The sequence below is a fragment of the Charadrius vociferus genome, unplaced genomic scaffold (assembly GCF_000708025.1).
Source record: "Charadrius vociferus isolate BGI_N301 unplaced genomic scaffold, ASM70802v2 scaffold325, whole genome shotgun sequence".
NCBI lineage: Eukaryota > Metazoa > Chordata > Aves > Charadriiformes > Charadriidae > Charadrius > Charadrius vociferus.
In genome coordinates this window covers 2,868,909-2,894,002 of record NW_009648526.1, presented here as the reverse complement: position 1 = coordinate 2,894,002, position 25,094 = coordinate 2,868,909, and the positions used below count along the sequence as shown (strand labels likewise).

At 37.4% G+C, this 25,094-nt stretch overlaps 1 protein-coding gene across 1 annotated transcript in view; it reads right to left on the bottom strand.

Annotated features, from left to right (window-relative positions):
• TCF12 (transcription factor 12) overlaps positions 1–25,094 on the bottom strand; it is a 168,248-nt gene that overhangs the window by 47,098 nt on the left and 96,056 nt on the right. Inside the window, exons 5-6 of the mRNA XM_009885736.1 lie at positions 7,931–8,066; positions 4,968–5,020 (exon numbers count right to left, since the gene is read on the bottom strand). Coding sequence (XP_009884038.1) covers positions 4,968–5,020; positions 7,931–8,066 — 189 coding nt within the window. The remainder of the gene's footprint in view (positions 1–4,967; positions 5,021–7,930; positions 8,067–25,094) is intronic.

Genomic DNA, 25,094 nt, shown 5'->3' with positions numbered 1-25,094 from the left:
AGTATCTCCAGTAAATCCAAACATCGAGAAATAGCTTGACATCATTATATATCCCTCATGTATGTATATGTAGGTTTTTCAGAGAAGATCTCTTAATTAAGCAACCTCACAATAGTTCCCCACAAACGACAGGATAGTTTGTTTGGAAAACTGATCTGACTGCAACTTAGAAAACCCCAAATGCTATTAAGAGAGGGTTACTTAAGTATCTTCACCCTAATTCTGCAAGAACTCAATGTGAACTCTCACAGCAGGACCTCGCAATGGACCACTTAGTTGTTTAATGACAGCTAAATGTTCTCCTATAGCAAAGAGCGGGTGGGATGCTATAATCTGAGTTTACTGCTCTTTTCAGAAAGATTTCAAATAAAGGCCATACTGAAAACCCTCAATAATGTTACCTGAAAGCCATGTCTTTTTCTTAATAAGCATAACAAACATCTCAAAGAAACACTTTCACTTGATTTGTAACATAATTTAGGGGATGGATGTTTGGTATGTTTGCTTTTTGTCCAAGCTCACACATGAACTTAAAAAGGAGTACAGAGAAGTCCCTGAAAACTATGTCCCTGGAATCAGGTGCCAAAGAACGAGAACAAAGCAGAAGAAGGGAAGATGGAAGATGGAGTCACGAGGAAGAAATCACAAGTTCTGTGTTGCATTATCCATAAGGATTTCTTTGCTCAGTTTTGTTATTTAAAATTGCCTTCTAAAACACAGCACGGCATCAGAGACAAGGGTCAGGCGAGTTACTGCTGCCTTGGAGAGTGTTAGATACTAAAGACAAGTGACAGCTGAATGTATCACTTGACTGCGCAAGGCAATTCAGAACAGCTCAGAACAAACTAAATGCTGCTTTTTACATTTTGACACTATTTCTGGCCAGTGGGAACAAATCTTACTAAAAAAAAAAAGTCCCACTAGAAAGTCAGTTAAACATCACTCAAAGTATCTACTACCCAGGATGCTCCAAAGTTTTTATTCAGAGCCACAGACTTCATAAGAAGTATTCCAAGGATGTTGCTTTACACAAGGCTACTTCAATGCACTTTGAACTTGCTAATACTGAGGATCATTCTCTAAAGGAAGCCCGCTCAGCATGGTGAATGTTATATTATATTTAACAAAATCTAAACATTAAAGTCTCAAAAACTGGGTTTCAGATAAACACTTAGAGGACTGGATCCTTTCCACTCTGCCATTTCAAATAATCTCCTTTTACCCTTCAGGAGGGGTAGAGGAAGGAGGGAGCACGGAAGGGAGTTAAGATCTATTCTTTTTCTTCTGGTACTGTCGGTATCTTTACAAGACATCTCTTGAAATATATTTCTCAAGCTCAGTCTTAAAAAGACTAGCATGATACCAAAAAGAAAAGTGCCTTAAATGTTTGGGAGGTAGTTCTATGCATGCAAACCAAGTTTTCTCCAGCTTTGCTTCATAAAGAATTCTTGCAATAAATCAGCACCCATGGACTATACAAATACTATAGAGGGTGATATATGAGGAACCTCTACAATGAAGTTATAAATTTTCTTAAATGAAAATATTCATTTCACAATCTCTCATTAAATAAGTGGCAATCTGAAGTTCAATCTTAACTGATAGTCTCAGGCACTGTGGAAAGTCTAAAATACTCAAAATAGTTATTAGAAATAGCACTACACACACAAAAAATTTGGATATATGTGCCTGTGCATCACAGCTGATTTTCTGCTACAAAAATCAACAGACGTGATGTATTTCAGGTTATTTCTCTGACATGAGACTAATTAAATGGCAAAAGAATTGACGACAGATATTCACGTTCTTTTTCTTAGAATTATGACCACGTGATAGCCACTGATTATGGTACTAATCATAAATATTAGTTTGAAATATTTTCTGACTACACATGTAAATAGTATGTTTCTGCTCATAGCTGTCCATAATCAGATGGCAATCTGCCTCTGCATTTCCAAGGGAGACTTACTTTTCTTTCTTCTCCCTCTGCAGGCTGAAGAGCTCTTTGAAAACCCTGATGGCTCTCCTCTTCCTAACACAGCCCCACCGATTAGCTACAACTGGTTTCAAGTCACATGATGTTATTAGTTTTTTGGCTTAGTAAAGGCAACTCCTACCATCAGAAAAATTCTCAGAAATACAGCAGTTTTGAATACCTGAAGAGAACGTAACTCACTGAACAGTTCCCCCCCCCCCCCCCCAATATAAACAGCACATCATAATCTTTCTGTTCACTCAAGCCTGGCTTGAGCTAACCAAGAAAAAAATAAACCACTGATTTTTTAGTTTATATCCTCCCTACAAGGCTTTAAATTTAGTAGTTGTAGTTTAACATAAATGCTTGCATGTCAACATTCAAAATGTTTTGGGCAATGACTCACCGCTTAGAGATTTACAACAGGGCAACTTAAAAATGCATTTGCCTGGTGCATTTCGACAGTAAAAGGACAAGCTCAGATTGAGGTGCAGTCCAGAAAGTAACTAAACAATTCATTAGCACTTTTCTCTGTAACTATTTTTACTTTAAACCCTGATAAAAACACATGAAGAAAGATAAACCTCAAAGCAAGTAATTTCAGAAAGTAACAAAAATCCAACAGAAAAAAAACAAACTAGAGGAAGATTATTTTTTTTTAAATAATCACGATTTCTTAAAAAATTACAGTTATCTAGGAAATTAAATTACTGTTGAGTATCTGTTGACATGGTAACCCTATGCTAACAGAAAAACATTGGAGAAAATCTTTTAGAAACTGAAAAATTAAAAAAAATCCAGATTTGTATGACACAGAAGTATCATCTTTCTTGTGACTTTCCGTATTATAATTAAACTTCTCTGCATTACCTATTAGCTAAAACAATTTTTATCTTTCCCACAATACATTCTGACATCTTACCAAGGTATATTTGAAGTAAAGACAATGCTTACATAATGATCTACTCAATTTAAATTTCCTATGATGCTCAGTGAAATTTAGTTTTGTGTCATCTCTCAAACATAATATCTCATATCAGTTTTTTTTATCATACGTCATTTTACTTCAAGGCTTTATTCAATACTGAAATACAGAGAAACAGTACTTAAAAATTGCATCATCGCAATCATCGATTATTCTCAGTAACTGTATTTTATTGCGCAGATTGGTACAATGTTAATACAAATAAAATTTATAGGCATTTTGTTGTCTCCACTTTTCTCGGAGGAGAAGAATTAAATTAAGACCATTTGAAAAATATTGCTTTTTAAAATTAAAGCCTAGTAAGAGAAATGAGAGAAATTTTTCATTCGCTAAAATGATCTCTTTACCTGGCTGATGCTACTAAATATTAAACGTGTAATGTAAGCTTTATTACTCACCTAGAATTACAGTAATAAATTACGTGAAAATTGCACCGCTATGTGTTTTAGCTTCCCTGACATTTTAAATATATTTTTGTTAATCTAGCAGAAATCATCTGCTAGACTGTAAAGCCACCCTACATAACACGCAACTGTTAAAATGTAAATTGCCAAACTATTTTTAGCTGCTGCTGAAGGGGAAAAAAAAAAAAAAAAAAAAAAGAAGGGGGGGAGAAGGAAGAAGAAGAATATTCCTGGCCTCGGGAATAATGATTTGAGGCATTGTGTTCATTTTGTTTATCAAGCAGCTATTCAGCCTCTAGTGGGGCCCAAGTGCTTATGCAAGCAAAAGCTTTTCAGAGTGCCTGCAGCTGCAGGCCTGGCTCCCAGGTAGGTGCAGGTTCAGAGCACAGCTGCCCCGGGCAGGCTGCGCTATCGCAGCTCCATCTGCACGTACGGGAAAAAAACCCAGGATTTCACATCCCGGCTTCTGCGTGTATATATATATATATATGTATATCTCACCGTGAGCAGAGGGAGGGAGGAGAGAACAGGGGAGCTGCAAGGACCAGAAGACACCACCCGTACTCCAGACTCAATACAAAATACCCAGATCCGACCCGCTTTGCTGCCGCGATATTCCCGTGTGTTCTATTCAGCCTACGCGGCCCCGAGTTATGACCGAGCTCAGCGCACCTGCGCCCACGGGCTGCGTGCTGCCACGGAGAGCCCGACACCATTTCCACAACAAAGGGCTGGACCCCCCGAGCCCCCCGCCCGCGCGGTCTGCGCAGGGGGAATAATTCTGTCCTGCGCTTCCCGGGGGATTTTTCACTTCACGTGGATTTTCTAATGCAGATTCGTTTATAAACAATTTTCTTCCTTTTAAGAATAAAGCATATTTAACACCACAAAACAACCCTATAGCATTAGATTATCACAGCCATTAATGATTTTTCCACCAAAACCCTTCCAACCTTCTTCATCAAAGCCCTTTATTCTCGAAGGATAAATTTTCAAGCAAAGAGGGATCAACAAACTAGTTGCTTGAAAGCTTTCCTGATGCTAGGCTGAAGTTAGGAAAGGCTTAATGAAGGCTTTAAAATCCACCAGGGCTTCACAATGAACATCTGACTCGGTGATTTATGCATATTAATAACCTCAGTCCTACTGAGGCAAGCTGAGCTGTACATGTCCTCCGAATCTTAATGTCTTCAGCTCCACTGGGATTATTACAAATGTAAATTTCTAAGATTCTCAGCTATTAATCTCTGTCTGTCCTCCTGTTCAGCAACATAATGACTAATTAAACATCAAAAGACCTGTACAGGAGATCTTCTTTGACAGCTCCTGGCCCAGCTCTCTTCCCAAGAGAGGAATTCAAATGACAGGGACAAGTGGGTAGGAGCATATGAGCAAGCTACAAATCACTGCTATGAAACCTAAAAATTCTACATCAAATGTGGATTTAGTCCTCCAGACCCACTCCTAATTACCTCACCTAGCTGTTCATGTCCAGCGCATCGCCTTCCTAATGCTGAAGTTAAGTAATTTGTATGGATGTCAGGTAAAGAGAGCGCAATTTGAGTCCGATTAGATTACTATGAGTAAGAAACGTAGTACTTACAGAAGAAGGCAAACCAGGGGGCACCTTTCTTACTTTCTTTGTCTGTAGAGGATCTGTACACAGAAAAACAACATTTCATCAAGTATCTACATTACAGATGAGAAAGAATAAATAGCTACGCTACAGTTTTTTCTTTCCACAATGGATTTCTTATTTTCCAGTTTCATGCATTTTTTATTCTGTGCCAAAGAAATTTGTCTTTCACATCAATACAAGAATGTGCTTAAATATGTAACATACCGAAGTTCTTCTCTACAATAAAGCTTTGCTAAATAATGACTTTCAATCCTTTCCATAAGGAAAACAGTTATTCCTAGGAGGGTACACTGATGCCCTCATACACTTGCTAAGAAACAAAGTAAGACTTTGAGATAGAGAAGGAAGAAAATGGGACTGATTAGCGAGAGAAACGCTTTCCCTTTCTGCACTTCAGAGTAAAGACAGAACTATCAAAAAGGAATTTATGACATGTTAAAGTATGATTTATACTCTAAAAATACTAACATGACATAAATTTCTATAGCTTTTAGACTGTACCAAGGTTGTAAATAAACAGCAAATCCAATGACCTAGTTGCTTTTCTTAAGGCAATATAACTCAAATTTGCATGGAATAGTAAAGTTGGAAGTATGATACCTCCTTCCTTCCACCAATAACTATTGTAACATCACAAAAGCACCCAGCAATTTCACTACCTAAATAAAGAATCTGAACCACTTTAGTCAGCTAATAAAATTAATCTGAACAGTACGCATGCAAATTAGAAGTTAACTGATGTTCTGAAGAGGAGTATCTGGCAAGATTACCAGTTCTACAGTTGACGGATTGAGTCTTCATTTAAAATAAAGAACTCCTATTTTTCTATTTTCATTCAGAACATTTAATATTTATTATGTGATACGACAAGATAAAGGTGAGACAAGGTGAGAATAACTGCTGGATATCTTTACTCTGATCACTCTCCACAGGGCATGTTTGAAAAGAAAATAAAAGGACTTCTGGAAGAGATATTTGCACGGCACTCGAAGTCCCTGGAAAGGAACACCGGTTGGTTTCAATGAACTTTAGTAGCAAAGTTAAAGAGAGGTTTTGTTAAAATCCTGGTCAGACAATTCCATCTTGGGGATAAAATGGCTATAATTTGACTTTCCTTTAAATTCTCAGGCAGCAGTTCTGTAACATTTAACTAGTCCATTAAAATAATATAAATATTTCAGACATACTTTCTCAGGCCATTGAAAACAAGACTCAAGATAAAAGTGCACTTTTCCTGGCATTTCTGGAAAAACATTTCCATAGATTTGTAACCACCACCTGCCCTGTCCCGGGTTACAGTCCCCTAGATGCAGCCACGACAGAAAGAAGAATGTCACCCCTTTACCAGTTTGAACAGGTTTATACTCCTTGAGTTCCTCTTTTAAAGGACTCTCCCTCAATGACTGCTTCACACCATGACCTGCCTGTCTGCGCCAGTATCCCTCTCTCCAGCACCCAAAGTCACGCTCTAACAGCAGGGTACTGTAATAGTAGCTTCTCACTAAAACAGATTCAACGGGGGCTAAAAGTTGCTATTGTTATTATCATCATCATCGTTATTTATTTTTTAACCCTTTTTTTAATTGAAGTTCAAACACCCTTCCAAGCGGCAAACAATTTCAACTGAACTCTCCTCAGACTATTCTTCTTCTGAAATGGATCTGAAGAACTTCTGCGCTTATATTCTCATATTCGGAGGAACATAAATACTTACAAAAATATTTGTAAAGACAGACAACCCCAGATTAAACAGCAGTTGTCTTGACAACAGGTTAAAAAGTTACACAAAACCAGTATTTTAAATCTCATACATGTATATATACACACACATATATATAGGTAAAGTTCCAAAGTCGTATTTTCATAAATAAAGACTTAAAAAACAATTTCAAGCATGTTCAGGACTATTTTCATGCCCAAGGAGTTTGCAGTTCTAGTCAATGCTACAGTTACTTCAAGAAAGAATTTGCATTTGATGAAATCTTATTTTGGCTAAAGTATGGTTTAAGTTACATGGTTCCAACAAACAAGATTTTATTACGGAATAGAAGTGCTATACAGAATGAGGGGCATTTAAAAAAATAAGCATATAACTAGAGTAGTCCTAGTGACATAACATGTTAACATTGAAATATGGTAGCTTTAAACTAGGATATTAGGTTACAGTCTCTCTTTTTGTACCAAAACTGATTTTTTAAAGCTTGCACACCCAATTATTCGGGATAGTCTTCCAGCAGAAACGATAGAACAGCTGGCTTATTCTTGATTCCCTAATTCAATAGAAAGTCTTTACAGAGATGAAATATTACCACCACTGACTACAACTGAGTAGGAAAATTCCATTTATCTCTAAGTATCTCCAGAATAAAATATTGTCATAGGATTATAACAATTTTAAGCAAGTTCCTGCCTGCATATTTTGCAAAATAGTTTGATTTTAGGATAAACTACTAGTATCCAATTGCTAAGAACTTTAAAGGCATGTTGAACCAATTACAATGAACTATATATTGCCCCAAATAAAGTTACTTTTAGCATATAAAAGGATAATTGTTTCCCCTTTGTGTCTTTCCCCTTCTAAATAATGGTAATGACCTCAGGGTCAGGCATTTCCAGGAGTTAATGATGGCATGGGTTAAGGGCACTCAGCTGGTCATCCGTTCCTATCCATCTGTCATTATTGCTTTTGCAATTAAGGGGTTTATTGGAGTTTCTTGTTTGTTTTATAAGCAATACTGACCAGTGTTGAATCCAAACTAGCGTTTCAAAGAAAATGTTAATAATTACAGTTTCTCTCTTATATAGCAGTTTGCTGTAATTTGAGTTGCTCAGTACAGACCAATCTCCGCTATATAAAATGAACTGTCAAAATAAAGTCTGCAGAAACGCATCATGAACAAAAGCGTAAAACTGTCTATATTACTCACCAAGAGCTGGTGAGTCATGAAGTGGTCTTCGGCGCTGATTTGTGCCAGAAAACGGGTAGTAGGGCGTTCCAGGTTTTCCCGAGGATGACAGCTGACCTGGACTTCCAAGCCCCATATCTGACCGAAGCAGACTAGACTGCAAAATATTCAGAGAAAAGTAAAATTAAGCTCTATAGTAAGCCAGCTGTTAATACATCAGGCTAACAAACTATTAACCACACATACTGCTCTTGGCATTTAGTGGAATTTACTGGGCTTTCAGTGAAGAAGGTCTTAGAGTTCAGAAAAATGTTGACTTCTTAAAATTAGTATTCAGAGAATATACTATAGCATAATCCAGAAAGGCAGAGCAAGTTTGGCTGTGAGCCTCCAAAAAACATAACCATTTCAGTTTAAAACAAACAAAAAAAAATTCTAAAGAAAAATCATAATACTTTGGTTAGTTTGCAGTGTAACACCTTTTCTATTACACAATATAAACATAATTGATAAAAACTGCTAAGAGTTTATAGTGTGACATTAGGTTTTAGCACATACTTAAAAATCCACACTTATATTACATTCATAAAAACATGGAATAATTGCCCCCCAAAATCAAACGCAGACACAAGAGATAACAGATTAGATTAATGCACAAAACATAAAAAATTATGACATTTTGAAACCTTCAAACCAACAACATAGTTGAACCCTACCCTTTTTGTTCCCTTTTCATGCAGTAAAAACAAAAACATTCTAAACACTTAAGTGCATTATATATTGTTTGGCCTCACGTTACTTGGATTTCTTCTGTGAAACTGAAATGAACGTTGGTGATTTACAAGAACATCGTTTTTCCATGGTTCATACTATGCTGAGCATTGTTTTAGTCCGAAAATCCCCAGACGTGGAGTGAAACCCACAGAACTGTTTGTACAGAAAACGTAATGCTAGCAGGCAGTAAAAACGCATTCACCGCCGCTCCGCTCCCGGCTCTTGCACGCAGCAGCGTCCACTCCGCGTTACACATCACTAAAGACACTTTGCTTTCAATATCTGCCAAATCAGACAGTGTTTTAAGGTCACCATGGAACCAGTGGTTTCCAGAAACAAGGGATGTGATTTCTTCATCCTCGGTCATTACCTAGTGCATTACCTACCCTTACAAAGGTGTAAAGCACGCTGTCGGCTGGCAGGACAACAGTTAGGTTTTGCCTACATCCACACTGCGCCAACATTTTAATTGTCAGATAAGGTATTCATAAACAAATGTATTTTTTGGATCATATCATTCAAGCTGGTTCTTTTGGTGTGATGACTCGTGAAAGATGAGGCTAACTCACATGGCTCTCGCTAAGGTAACTAAATCCCTTCTAACTTGCAATGCACTGGGATTAGCAGAAAATCCAGAGTTCATACAAAATTACAGACTGTATCTAAAATAAGCAATGACCTCGAGTGCATTTCTCCAGATAAATGGTTTTGCATCATATCGCTACTAACAATTCTAGCTTTTATTTGTCTGATGACTAATTTGAGCATGAAAATCTTGTATTTTAATTGAAAAGAGTGGGATGTGACAGAGTTGCCCTGTTACAAACTAAAGGAGGGCCCAGAAGCGTTAACAATTTCTTACAAATCTATCACACAGTTTGAAGAACAAAGTTAATAATGATTAAAGATGTTGAGGCATACAAATAAAAAGTTCCCCCATGACTCAGTTTCTTCATTCTTATTCTTACAATAAAATAGTCTTTAAATGAGAATTGTTAACATAAATGTCATATTATGAGTGAATTGATCTTTAAACAAAGTATACGGAAAATACATGAGGGGAAAAAATTCTGCTTATAGACCGCTTCAAGATTTGCTAATTTTGCCTTTGACAAACAGTTCAGAGTTTGTTGCTTTGCAGAAAACATTATTATTATCAGAATATCTGGCTTACATAGTGTAAGCCTGAATTTAGCAAAGATGCTATTCTAGACATTTATTAGAGTTTTAGTGGTGAATGCTGTGCAGGAAACCTCGGCAACGTTTTGTGAAAAGCAGTTCCTCCAAACCAGCTCCATCCAAAGTAAGCAACGAAACCAGTTCCGCGCTCAGCCTGAGACTTGACCTTCAGCCCAAGAATACGTGGGACTGAAAGAAAACTTCAAAACTTCTTTGAGTAGCCCGTGGGGCAGGGGAGGAAGCATTGTGATAGTCATCATTTCAAGCAGCCAAAGCAAGGTCCCACTCACAGAGTCTCAGGACGGCTGAGGCTGGCAGGGAACCTCTGGAGGCCGTCTGCTCTAGCCCCTGCTCACTCAGAGCAGCTGTCAAACACAGTTAGGAACCACGTCCCGTTCACCTTAAAGACAACCCTCCCTGCTCCCCACAGCATCTCCTTTTCATCATTGGCAGTGATTGTGGAAATGCACCGGGATCCACCTGGACTCCTCCAAACCAAGGGGTGGGAGGGTTCTTAGTCCCTCTGTTCCTCTAGTCACTACGGGGAAGGGGCAGCAGATGACAAAAAAACCCAACCAAACCACTCAGTAAAAACTCTTAAATTGACTTCTACCGAGCCATTCAAAAGGCATGTGTCTATAACTTTTCCAGACTTAACCTCCAACCTTTACCTCATGACATTTGCCACCCTTACTTTTGTTCTAAGCATTCCAGTTCTTGACATTTTCATCGGACCCTGAATTTCAAAGCAGCAGGGCTACTGCAACATAAAGGAAGTGTATAAGTAATGTAATACATACCCAGTAAATCTCAAGCTACGCAACATACTCTAAACAAGTTTCCTGATCTATATTGTGTTTGGGTAAGAATTTTTTATTAATTAAAAAAAAGGAGGCAAAAAAACCCCCAAACACACAACCCTCTTCTACCATTCCCACAATCAAATGAAGCATCTGTTTAAAATTTTATAATTGTTCCTCAGTCTTAAAAAAAATAATAATAAAAAAAAAAGATGTCATTAGTTCAGCTTATTGATTTTTCTGCCTGTCTGAACCAATTGAGAAGCAATATTGATTAGGACTGATCCTTTCCTAAGGGCATCTGATAAAGAAAGGAATACAAAATACCACTGAGAATAGGAAAAAGGCTTTATGTTATCAGCCTCAAGCTTCACCTGACTAAGTGCCCAAGGTCCCTGCACAGAGGCAGATCGCTTACATACGTAGTTTGCAGCATTCTCCACAGAGAATGTTCACGCTCGCTCCGAACCTCATCTGCCAAGCACAGATCCAATTACTAAAGAATAATCAATGACTGGTTACTCTCCTGAACGCTGCCGAGTCCTGTCTGCGTTACTGTTATAAATAAACAGGCATCACCCTTAAAAATTTGCCTCTTTGGATTTTATAAGACATATTTCCAGCTTCATGATAAACGAGAATTTATTTAAAGCAATATTTTCTGTAAGGAATGTGTGTTCAATAAGCAACCTAAAAAAAAAGAAAGAAAACAAAATTAAAAAGGCTTTTATTGCAATCAACTAAGAGCACAGCAAGCCTGATTCCAAAGAGAACAGAGAAAAAGAGGTAAACATGACTGCTTTACTTTTCAAATGTATCCCCTTCAGCAAAACCAAGCAACAGTTTTGACAGCCTCCGGGGAAATGGCACGGCCTGACCCCAAAACTAAAGGCTTTTACAAGGGCTGCTATCTAGACAAATGCTTTAAAAGAGGCCTTTTCCTAAAAAGTGTTCTCATAAAAACGAAATGCAGGGGAGTCATCTATTCAAACATCGCAAGGCTGAGGTGGGGGGGAAAGAATCGTATCTACAATGGGGGGGTGTATTTATGCACCTTTGTCACAGAAAACAAATAAGTGCATTGCAGCCGCACTCGCATGCATGCAAAGTTAGCTTCCATTCAAACCAGCAAGCTAATCAACCATATGCTTGTATCAAAGTGGTAGGTCTGAGATAAAAAAAAGCTCCTTACTCAACATATTTTAAAATGGTTTTTAAACGGTTTCTTTCAAAGAATCTGAGCATAAAAGTAAGAAAGAGTTTGACTGCTTTGGAAGTTTTCTTTCTCACAGCCCAACTCTATGAATCCTTAGAATCCCAGAGATATAATTTGATGCCAAAATACTGCTCTGCCTTCAATGAACTTCTAGGAGACTGGCCAGCAGAACTCTAATATGTTGGTAAACACATCTTTGATTTTCTTACTTTGATATAAAAAAAGAAACATGGACAAGTAAAGGCCTACAGATGTCCTTCTGTAATATTCCTCGCAGCTCTCCCGCATTTAGGCTACATATACATAGTGAAGCCAAGAAACCCTGCAAAATTAAACATTTTTAACAAACACACTTCATACACTACACTATCGTATACAAGGTTCTACTTTTCAAAAATGTATTTGTTATAGGCAGTTAGCCTTGTGCTTCTTGGTCTAAATCTCATTCACTTTTTAAATGCAAATGTACTAGCAAACACTCGAAGAACTCAGATTTTGCTAGCGTAGCCATAGCCAAACTATGCAATAGTTTCATCCAAATACAAGTGTGTGCCTTTACATTATTCATTATTTTCTATCAAAAGAATAATATGGTTGAGAATAAAAGCATTAGCCCATTATATGCAACTGATTATGACAGGGCCATTGTGCGGGCATAATAAGGCAGGCTGCTTTGGCAGTGAAATGAGAGCTGCAACCTACCAACTGCAAACTTAGATCTTGAAACCAGCCCCCCCCAAACAAGTCAGGCAGGCTGCTTTGGCAGTGAAATGAGAGCTGCAACCTACCAACTGCAAACTTAGATCTTGAAACCAGCCCCCCCCCAATAAACTAGTCAAGTAGATTTTATTCTTCCTAGTTCTTTTGCATTAGCTTCCTTTTCAAAAAGTTTATGCTTTTAGTCCCAGTAGTCACGCTGTCCCCTATTTAAGGCGGGAAAACTGTCAAAAGTTTGGGTTTTTTGTTGTGTTTTGGGTTGGTTTTTCTAAGGTACTTAAGTGTTTACTCCAAAATTGGGAGCTTAGATATGTTATTTTGTAAGACTAAAGTAATGCAAGAGCACTCATCTCAATCAAATCCTTCCATTATCCCACCACATAGTCATAGACAAACTCATCTGGCCTTTCTCTGTTTCTCAGAATTACGTAGAGCAGATGGTAAGTGCATTCCTTGCCTTACTACAAACTTGAAATGCTGCACTGGCCAGAGCAGAAGTTTCATGTACATGTCCTTTTATTCAGTGAGCCATTTGGATGACTCAAAGCATATATATAATGCGTCTTAATATTTCACATTATTTGCCTTCTAGATAAACCTGACAATTTGCATGAGCTAGTTTAAGTGAATGTCAGAAAACGGAGAAGTCAAACTCTGCTAAACTTGCAAAATGCCCCAGCTATGTCGCATGTGTTGTTACTGTGATTCCAAAGGAAAACCTGGCACAAAATTAAAACATTCACAAATAATCGCTCTCTGAGATACGAGGACAGTACAGAGGTTTGGGCTGCAAAAGACCATTCACCCGAGTTCCACCTAATGCAGCTTAAGCCAAAAATATAAACAAGACATAAAGTGTTGAATTTCACTTTACTCAAATCTCCAATCTTTGGAAACTGTAATGAATATGCACTCCAAAGTAGGAGCTGAATTTGGAAAAACACTGACATATGATGTAAATTCATTTTAAATTTAAATTCTAGAGATATGTTTGCAATTATCAGCATGTTGTTAAAGAATCTCATCCTGAGAATATCATCAAATAGTAATGTGAAATACAGTGTTACCATTTTGAGAACAAAGGGACCCTGAATGAGTAATCAATAGCAACTGGCAGAAAATGAGGCATTAATTATGATCCTCTCTAGTGTTTTGTCTCAAACAAGGTTTCATTAAATATATTGTGCTAACCTGTACATCTTCAAGCCATTACCGATAGATTTGATCAGATACATTTTTGGTCTGTTTCAGGAGGAGGAACATACCAGAATTAAAAAACCAAAACAACATCTAAAGTGTTATATGATAACTTGAGCATTTTTCCTTGATCAATTTAAAGGAAATCAGGAGTTGCTAATAAAACATCTCAGGAGAGGATCCTCTAACAACATGCTGATAATTGCAAACATATTCCTCATTTTAAAAAAATACTCAGATCTTATAATCTCAATGTAGTCTCTTGAAAATTTAATTATCATCTCCTATACCTAAAGTATCATGCAGGTTTGAGAAGATAATGACAGTCATCCATCAACTGCATCCTGCCAGTGTAATCAGGCTAATCTAGCTCACTGGAGTAAAAACCAGCTACCTAGGGTACTAAATACTGAAGTGATGCAACATCATAAACAAAATAACAGACATTTCGTTTTACTGTCTTCCCAATTAATGTTAACGCTGAAAAATATCAAGGTATCGATATATTCTCTTTGTACACCAAAGCTTTTCCAGATCACCATGAGCTGCTTATTCAATGTGTAGACCTAGGCAGAATCTGCTACTATGGATAATTCTGTTTATGTAAAAATACACGGAGACTGAGCACAGGGACAGAGGAGGGAGAAGGAAGAAGTTTATTCAGAATTCCAGATACGCTTTTTTTTTAAGCAGCGGGAGGAGTAAAGACTAAATGCGAAGGGAAGGAAACATTTTGTATTCCTTCTGCATCTAAATGGCTTTAAAGCACCCGATTAATACAGATATTTTGAATGAGTCCCTTCCTCCCCTCTCGCACTAGCAGCTTCCCTGCACTGATACCGCATATTGGCAAGGCTACAAATTCTGTCTTAGGCTTCTAAAAGCGGCACCCTGCTGATGTTGGTGTCCAATCCCCGGGGTTATGCTGGCTCAGCTTGTCTTCGCTCATCCCCCCCGGCAAGGTATTTTTGCGTTGCTGACTGAATTCTAGGAAGGCATTACTAAGCATTGTGATTACAGGTCAGGCTCCCCTCCCTTTGCCTTTGAATCTTTTCGCTACATTATGAAAACAGTAATTTGAACAGCTTCCTTACTGTGATTATACAAAAGCAGGAGGTTTGTGGAGAACTGCAGAATGTCAGAAGAGAAGCAGCTGAGGGGTTATTCATCTACTTTTTAATTTTTCGGTACCAGCCTTCCTGCTTTCTCTATGATTACAAGATACGAGCACGAGAAGTCAACATTATAATAAAAGATTTTATGCTGAATCTTATTTACAGAAGTCAGACTATAAAGGATATTATAAAGCTCAAACTATCCTTGCATCTGTTTCTCCCTCTGCATCTTCAGCAAAATGATTTCAAAAGATTTCAGACCATTAGTAGAATGTTTCACGTATATGGTATGGAAGCTGTGCATCTCCTCTCCCGCACAACCAAGAGAAAAATCTTACTCACTTTCAGCACCAAGTCAGAAAATGCGTAACATAATGAGGGTTCAAAAACTATCATTAACGTAGCAACCAAATAATTGTTTGGGCTTAACATGGAGGACCTGCATGTTTTCACACACGGTCAAGCGAAAGCTCAGTCCAATACTAGGGTGCTAGTAAATGGGTAGACAAGCCCAGCAAATATCTTAGGCTACAAATAAATGATATCCTTCTCTCCCTGCTCTTAAGAAATCTGTGCCATCAGGAGCGCTAGCATCTTGAAAAGCGCTCCACAACACAACTGAAACCAATGCAAGTCACATGGTTTAGTTCCATGGAGGAGGAAGGAAAATGGCAAATCTGCCTCGTGCTGCTTTCCACCCCCCGCCTGCTCAAGCTACAGTCTCTCCTGGCCCATCCCAGGCAGCAAACCAAAGTAACAGGCTGCTTCCAGCCCTCTTATCTCTCCCTTCCCAATTCTTCTCAGGGCCTGCATTCATCTTGAGAGCAGTGATCTCTGCAAAGTTTGGGAAGAGACTTTATCTCCCTGTGAAGTAAGAAAGGGAGATAAACGGGGGCTCAATATACTATAGTAGTTAGAGACAAAAGGAATAAACGCTTCAAGAAAATCCAAAGGGCGATCCAGCTCATTCAGACAGACAGGTATGGCTGGGAGAAGAGAACTGAGCTCATTTTTTCCACATCCTCCAAACACACCATAAATTCATTATTCAGAAGCACCGAGCTCTGAGGCAGTAAGATTAGCTGGAGACAAACAGTAATTGGCCAAAGAAATTGTATCTGCACTCTACGGTGCAAGATGCTTTTTACTTCCTTATGCAACAACATGTAAGATACTACATATATTGATTTACAGGATATTCATCACCTTAAATACGATCAAACACAAAAATTAAAAGGAGGCAAGAAAATTTGCCAATCCTAAATCGTGTGAGAAAGAGAAGGGCAAAGACAAGTAACAGTTTGTCTGCTTAAAACATTCAAAATGATTCCTTGCAGAACTGTTCCCCTTGTATAAATAGCATCCCTCCCCCAACTATAACTAATTCCTAACACCTGCTACCCGCTCCATTCCGGGGGGGATGTCTTCCCTGATTAACTTCAGGTAGTCACCTCCAGCTCTGGAAAAAGAAATCTAGCCCATGCCCAGTGCATTTTTACTTTCTAAAAAGGTTCTGCGGTCTCCTTATCTGCTGAGAGACAGGAGATATTCTCCCAAGAGCACAATAAGTAATTCACTTCTAATAAATCATAATCAAGAGAAAGTTAATATTGCTTGATTTTACTTGAGAAGTAAAATGAAGCAAAATAAACTCAAATTTGGACATTCCATCTGCCCTTAAACGATATATCCCTCTCCTCATCCCGACCTTTTAAGATGGTATCAGCTGGCAGAATCCAGAGTCACTGCTTCAGTTAACATTGTGTCAGCCTTTCCTTCAGAAGCCGCCTTTCCTAGAGATTGATAGCTCAGCTGTAAAAATCTGCTTTGGGGAGACACCTGATATCAAAGGTGTCAGGGAAAGGAGATTAAAAAGAGAAAATTTACAAAATAAAATCAGTTTGTCAGTTTTAAAGTTATATTGGTATTAAAAACCCCACACACGTACAAGCTTTACAATTTTTTCTACTTCCATACCTCAGTATTACTTGGATTTAAATAGACATTAAGATCTCTATACTGTTTCTAAAACTATGTGAGGAAGGAAGACAAGCAACTGGTGCCACTGCTTGTAGTCTCTTCCGAGACGCCACAGACAAAAAAGGTTCAGAATAGCATGTATTTTTCTGCCTCATTGGAAGGGTCCGTCTAAAGCATCTTCAAAGAGACTGCCAGCAGTGAGCAGGAAGAGCTTGCTTGTTGCTGTTAAATAGATATATTAGTTAAAAACCAAACCAAAAACCCCCACCCATGTGGGTCCATAGCTGACGTAATCTGACATCTTTTATTGGCATAGTTGGCCCTCTATAGCACCTATGCTTTTTAATAATTATAATGTTTAAAGTGTGCATATTTTCCTTACTACACAAAATTACATTGAAGTGTATATTCTATATATATATATGTACTTTTTATTACTATTTTTTAAAAGATCTAATTTCAAAACCTGGCAGTTTAATTACAAAAAAAAAAAAAAAAGCCTGAAGGGAAGAGCTCCGAGACACACTAGCTACAAGGTTTAGCCTAACATTCTCCAGAGAGAATTATCCACACTCTACCACCCCTTTTGACAATATATCTTCCTCTACTGTCTGCCACCTAGGTGTGGTCTAAATATGCCTATTTCCAATCATTCCCGAGACAAGCTATTTACATATTTCTATTAATTTAAACTCTTTCATTGGCTCCCCCCCCTTTTTTTTTTTTAATCTTTTCAATAACACTACAATATCATAGAAGCAGATGGCACATCCTCAACACAGAATAACTGTCTAATTATTTCTCTCAAGGAAGCCAAGCAGGAATAGAAGTCTTAAAGACAAGCAATAAAAAAAAGTTTCAGGATATGAACAGAATTCCTAGAGGAAGAAATGAAAACTGTGGAACTCTGAACGTGTGCGAGAGGGCTTGCGTGTGCAAACTGCAGACATATCTCAGGTTACCCAAGAAGAAACTACGAAGTACTCACTGACCCTACAAAGAAACACCAAATATATTTGTTCTGCACAGTTCTCCATTACTTCTATCATCTTCCAGCAAGATGTCTAGTGCTCACTACTCTTTGACATACGATGCCACAGCAAAGCACGTTAGGAGCAGTCTAGTACAATGGCCCTTGTATTTACGTAATGAATTGTTAAAAACTTAGCAAAGCATCCCTAGAAGCAACTGCAGAGACATGCTGCCATGCTGCTATTCGGGGGCTATGCCAGCAGATCACAAGACTTGTTTGGAAGCTTTCATACACATTTAAAGAACCACCATAGTTTAAAATGCGATGTGCTACAAATACGTTTTTCTTTTTCGACTCACACATTTTAAGTAACATCTCAGCTGCCAGATAGCACTAAAACACTACTCTATCTCACTATTCACAATCACTCATTTCTTTCACTCTTGCCACTTCCAAGTTTTTTGTTCTTACAAAACATATATTTCAAATTACATTTTTCATAGTGATCTTTGCTTTTCCATTTTTGTCAGTAAATCTCATTTCTGCTTCCCACATACATTTTTATACACTCTTACCTCCTAACATTCACATTTTTGTCTGTATGCTGATTCTTCCAGCTGTCTAGTGTTATCTGATGCTTTACTAAAAAAATAAAATCAGTTAATGTTCTCCATTATACTGTATACACATCTTACAATTATATAGTTTATGAAGATATTACAAATACTCTCAAGTTGGTGCTATTCAGTTCTATCATTTATTTTTTTTTTCTATGTGGCAAGCTGGTATCTACATCCTACCATGGATACCTGTTTTCACTCTTGCTTGCGTATTCCTCTCCAGTAACACAAAAAAGTTGCCATTTTTGCCTTTGTACAATATGAGCAAGCTTTTACATTCTCCCTAGACAACTCAAATTCCTGGAGTTCTACTCTTATTACACATCTTCAACGTGCGAGATAGCTGTTGGAGAGAGTGTGCTCCCAGACACCACTCTCCCCAGCACTGCAGGATTGTTCTTTCAATTTGAATACTGCTCAAACTGCTTTAAAGTCTTTTTAAATTTGAAAGAGGCAAATTACTGACTAGGCAAAGGCAAAACAACACTTGCAAACATTTCTGTCGCCAAAGTGATCATCTGTTAAATTGCCCAAGAAATTGGTGCTAAAGGCATTTTTGGGGATTATTTCAAAGTTCTTATAGTGTCTGCTAAGAAGCGACTTAATTTTTTTTTGCACAAAAATAAAACAAACTTTCTAGTCTGTGAGGGATGTAGCAGCTAATAAGTAGTTTTTCATGCTTGTCAATTACCTTAAATACATTTGCAGACAACAAGATGCAAACCTTTAAAGTTCCACATTAAATTGTGAAGAAGCTTTTTCTTAAGTCAATAAGCAAAGGTCGGTCACATCTTCGCTAAAAAGCCAACAGCGTGAATTCCAGTTGCTCAATACCTATGTTGTAATAAATTCTGTAGTATTTTTCAGCACAAGTAAGTCAGGCATATACAATTCTAGCCTTCTCTGACTGGCATCCAGATGAGGGGAATGTTTCCATGTTGAATCATAGCAAAGATGGAAGATAGATGGATGAGTTTGTTCCAACATACTGTAAAAATCAGTGAGAAGTCAGCTAATTTCTTCTCCAAGGTACTACCCAAGTAACAGCATATATTTAAAGTAATTTAAGAAGCATAAAACATGCTCTGAATATGCGAAAGGCCGCTACATCTGTCTTAATATTCCAGTGAGGCATATATATTTTTCTCTTGATAAAGAAGAAATTGGTAAATCCTGAAAGTTGTCTGAAATTACATCTTAATATGTTTACTTGAAGTATATTCCCATAAGAAGCACTAAGTATGGTGCTAATGTGCATAAAATGTTACTGTCATACTGCAAAATCCTGGCTAATTTAATAATGCTTGATGTGCCTTACATCATGTTGCAATGATGCAATAATATGCTGCTAAATGAGTCACCTCACATTAGCTTCACAGCAACAGCAGAGCTGATCGCTAGTGAAGGGGAAATGGTGTAGCAATACTACTGGAAACACAGACACAGATGGACGAGCCTTCTACCAGATTTTTTTTCTTCATCCAAAAAATAAAGACTCTGAAGCAGCCTTATTTATTACCAATAGGCACAAAACTTATAATAATACCGGCAGAAATGAGTTAAAAATCCATCTGCCACTACTACATAAAATATATATAGTACACAGAGTATCATATAAATTATGGTCTGTAATACTACATATTTCATACTGCATGAAATATATAGTAGCATATGTGTATATATATATCATGCACTATATAGAGTAGTGTATATTTTATGCAGTATTATATATATATACTTTTACATAGACTAAGTGAAATGTGTTTAATAAATATAATCCATAGGTCCTTCCAGCATTCATGTATTCTACAGATTTACCATCAATTAAACTTTTTTATAAATGGGTTTTATAACATTTAAAATATCCCATCATCATAGAGAGAGTTTGAAAAATACAGTAAATTAAGATACATTTGTGTATAGAAAGGTTACACTTTAAACAAAAACTGGTGAATGCCTCTCTAGTTCTTGTCTAATATCCATTACATTTAGCACTCAATTCCATTTCCTCTCTCGCATGTGGGATAGTACGCGGTCTTGAAATTATTATGGAGGGAGGGTAAATGTGATATCTCCACATGTCAAAAAAAAAAAAAAGAAGTCAATTTTTCATGCATGATTGTTTAGAATTAAAACAGAACATTAAGGGGATAATCACAAATAGTGTACCCTCTTCAGCCTAGTGCCGGCAGTGGGGAGAGAGACCTTGCCAGGCACATGGGACCGGGCACTGCATCCCCTCTCTCTGCCAATTAGCCGGGGCACTTACAGGCTCACAGGGAGAAAGTCAGCTTCTGTAAAGACCCGCAGAAACAATTAGAAGAATTAGACTAACAGCTACACATGTATTGCACATTTATCTCCATTTCACTTTGAAAACAGTGCAGATTCCTGCCTTTCTTTGAGCTCAGACCTGTCAAAGCAATGTGCAGTGACAGCTGGGTACTTTTTTGATGACATTGGAAATGGGAGTCACGCATTCAATATTTGAAGTCTAATCTCCTTTCTTTTACATAAGCTACAGTTTTCAGTATTAAATGAGACATGTAAAGAAAACCCTTTTTATTACAAGAAGTTTTCTGAAAGCTTAATCTATATCCGATTTAAGATTTGTGAAAAGATGCCCTTCCCAAACCTGCAATTAATTACACAGCCAAGAGGAATAGTGGAATTCCCCACAAAATCATAAACCACCCCACTCCTCCAATTCGAAGACAGAAATAAAGACCTCGTGTCAAGCCATGTAGCATTGCATTGCATTCCGACAGCAAAATATAGGTTTTGCATTTCTTCTAAAAGCTGTGAATTCTTTGTCCAGGTAAAAGTTCTGGACGTTCATCTAAACCAGCTCTGCATAAGCCTCCATTCGTCACCCTCCCCACCCACGGAGAGCATATATACTCTATGAAACATGGGAGAGAAAAAAAGGCAGTAAGAGTTGGAAAGGTAGTGAAGACCTGTCAGAAGGAGAAAGAATACGCAGTAAACAACAAATAAAGCCAAATCAGAGCTTGATTGCAAAGGCCTAGATGAGCAAAGGTTTTAATGTAGTCCACAAACACACCATGAAACTTATGAACACAAAACCACCTAAAAAACACAGCTTAAGACAAACACAACTACCTTATTCGATACGAACGGGCACGAACGGGCCCAGCACAAAGTGCTATACTCTAGGATGCTCCTTTTTGGCTTCCTTAAAACACCTGATGGAAGTAAAACCTGTAAGTATGCACTTGTTTGGCAAAACATTCATGTATTAGCCATATTTACATTCTTGTGACTACATGTTATATCTGAATCACATTTCTGCACCTGAAGTTGCTTAGATTTTTAAGCTACATTGAAAATCAATCAAACTCCTACAGCTTAAATACAAAGCCTGTAGGTAGCTAACAGTCCATCCGAATCAGTGCTTAGATTGTTTTCAGTAGCAGGCGAGATGTGACAGTAAGGGGCTGAAGCATTTCGGTTTACAGCAGTCTTGAAAATGTTCATTCCAGCCCTCTGTAAACTTAATAGGAAGTAAAAATTACAACGCATCACACATCATTCCAGCCCTCTGTAAACTTAATAGAAGTAAAAATTACAACGCGCCACACCAGGCTACTAATACCATTGACAGCAATGACATATGGAAAGAACTTTGGTAAGAGAAGAACAGGTTACACAGTATGTGGAGAAGTTTGGTATTTTCAATTCATCTGTACCCACTAAGATACTCGGAAGACTGGCTCTTGCCATTCTTGCAATTCCAGAAACCTTAGCCACTGTCTTTGAAAACTCACGGTTCAGAGAGAGCGCGGTGACTGAAAAGGAGTGGGGTTGGTTGGTTTGTTTCAGGGACGAACAAAAGCAGTGGCTTGTAATTCCTCAACAATTTAAATTCCATTTTTTGGAAGAATACTGGAAGAAATGGATTGCAAATGCCAGAAGATAACGAATAAGTGATATGGATTCAGCTGGAATAAACTATGTAAAACCGATCTCCCCTCCTTCTCAGACAGCGTAAGAGGTGTTTTAATAAAGCTTTTACTACTTTCACATTTCACAGGTGAACTAAGGAACCAAGGACAAGTAAAACTACTGCTGAATACAGAGAGCAGCTGTTTAAAAAAACAGTAGCTAGGAGTTCACTATCAACACTGGGTGCATGTATTAACTGCAACTTTGCAGGCATCTGTTTTGGGCATCATTCCACCTCTTAATTAGCGACTTGGATGAAAAATGAAGGCCACATTTACTAAATTCACAAAGCAAATAAGCCAGAAGGATCTACAAATGCAGTGCAAGCCTGGAATTCAGAACCGCGCTGAAAAATTTAGAGAAGGTAGAAGCAATGTGTTAGAAAGTAAATACACTTTTGCATATGGAACCTGTAAACTGAAAAGCATAGGGTGAGGAATGACAAGCTGGTCAGCATTACCATAAGAAGGTATCGGGAAATTTTAGACCGTCACCAATCAAACAGGTATCAAATACTGGCTATTTGTTATGAACAAGGCAAATACCACATGGCAAAAGTTAACAGTATTGTCAGGAAGATCCAGGAAATTTCTTTTTGCCATAATGGAAGGCCTTGGATGAGGTACTTTAACTTACTTAAAACATTGGAATTCCCTCGGGCTGTGAAGCTACTGGAGAACATCTAGAGCAGAGCCGAAGCTTTTGTACCAATATTTCAATCTGTGATAAGCCCTGTTACATATCCACAATTAAAAATATACCTGCACTATACACACCGATGTAAAAATTAACTCCATTGATGCCTTATGTTTTCTAAGGACTCCTTATCATCTTAAAAATCTACTGGATTTCCAGCCTCTACAAACATAAGATCTACTGGATTCCCAGCTTCTACAGACTTAAAAGAGTATAGATTCTTCTCCATGTCCACTGTCTAAAGCATCTAACTCTTGTCTTGTAATTACAATGATATTTAGATAAGGCATCGGGGAAACTTTTTAAAAGTAAGTATGTTTAAGCAACGGAAAACAAAGCCCAGCATGGTCATGCAGTCTCCTCCATCTCTAGAGGTTTTTAAGAGCTGACTATATGAGCAATCTGTCAGGGACAATGCAGCTGATTCTTCACTCGGATTGTCAAAATGACCTCTCAGGATCACTTTCAACCTTCTTCTGTATGAGAGCTTTCAAACATTGTAGACTATGAGAGCTGTACTTCAGGCACTGCCACGGATTTATGAAAAATATATTAAAAAAAAACCACAAAAAGATTCAGAAATCCCACCGTGTTCCAAGTTAGCAAAAGATTTCAAACACTGTCAGATTTAACTGATAAAACCAAATTAAGGTACAAACTGTAACTTACCACATAAATTTCAACGGATTTAAAATTTAATTGAAAATTAACTCTGTGATCATTTTCTATTATCCTGAATATAAAAACAAAGCAGATTCACCTACAATAACATTTTTCCCATATACTAAAAGTGGTTAAGAAAGAAGAAACTGTGGGAGAGGAAATATTAGGAAGCATATCAAAGGAATAAACAGAATTTGAAGTGACGTTAATAGAAACAAATATGTGTAAGATTTTGGCTTTAAAATAGCTACACATAAAAAATTAATATTAAATGGTACTAGATACAAACAATTAGGAGATATAAAAGCATTTTCCTCAGTGAGAAGCCAAACAACAGAAATTACACTCATTACCGCAAAGCAAAACAGAATTTTATGCAAAGTTAACATAAACCCATTTCGCAATACAGAACATTAACTTAATGAAAGTGTAACGTGGAAATTAATTTGCTTCCAAACTAATGTCAAGTTTAAGTTATTATATTTAAATACAGTACATACGGAGTTATTTGAACAATAGTAATAACATTAATACAACGTTTTACTGTCTAGACTGGGAATAACGTGAGGCTCATAACTTGAACTTAAAGAGGTATCCTGCTTTTTGTGAGAATGTTACTGAAAGCTCAGCCACACAGTTACAAATGGGTCTTTGTTCGTCACATCTGTGTTGCAGAGTAGTAAAGGCTGTGAGAATGATCCTTTCTTAATAGGGTAAGCGATGCTAGGACTGCATTGCCACATGGTGCTGCACGTTTGCACTTCCCAAACTACTAGTTAAAAGACTCAAAACCAAGATGTCAAATGCATTTGCTAAGTTTTATCCTCCAGAAGAAAGATCTTCCTGAAAATATCAGTTCAAAGCAAATAGTCTACTTACTGTAAAATCAAAAAAGATTCCTCTTTGAGAAAACGAATTAATTTCTTAGAATTAAAAAATAAGGTATTAGCTATTTAAATCTTTGTCAACAAATACTGAGTGTAAGCAAATGCTGATTATATTTTTTTAAACATTCAAACTTCCTGTGCATTCAGAACAGACTTTTAAACACTGATCAACAGAGTATTCTTAATGTGGCTCATTAGAAGTAACATGGAAGAAATCGTCACTCTAAAATGAAGACTTAGAGATACAAAAAGAAAGTTTTCTTAATTAAACAACACATCATCAAACCCACAAAATAATACAGCATTACACTGCATAACCTAATTGTTAAAAATTGCAACCTTAGCAACACTTTTTCTTTTAAAATCCACATGATCGCCACTAGGAGTAACAGTTAACTAACT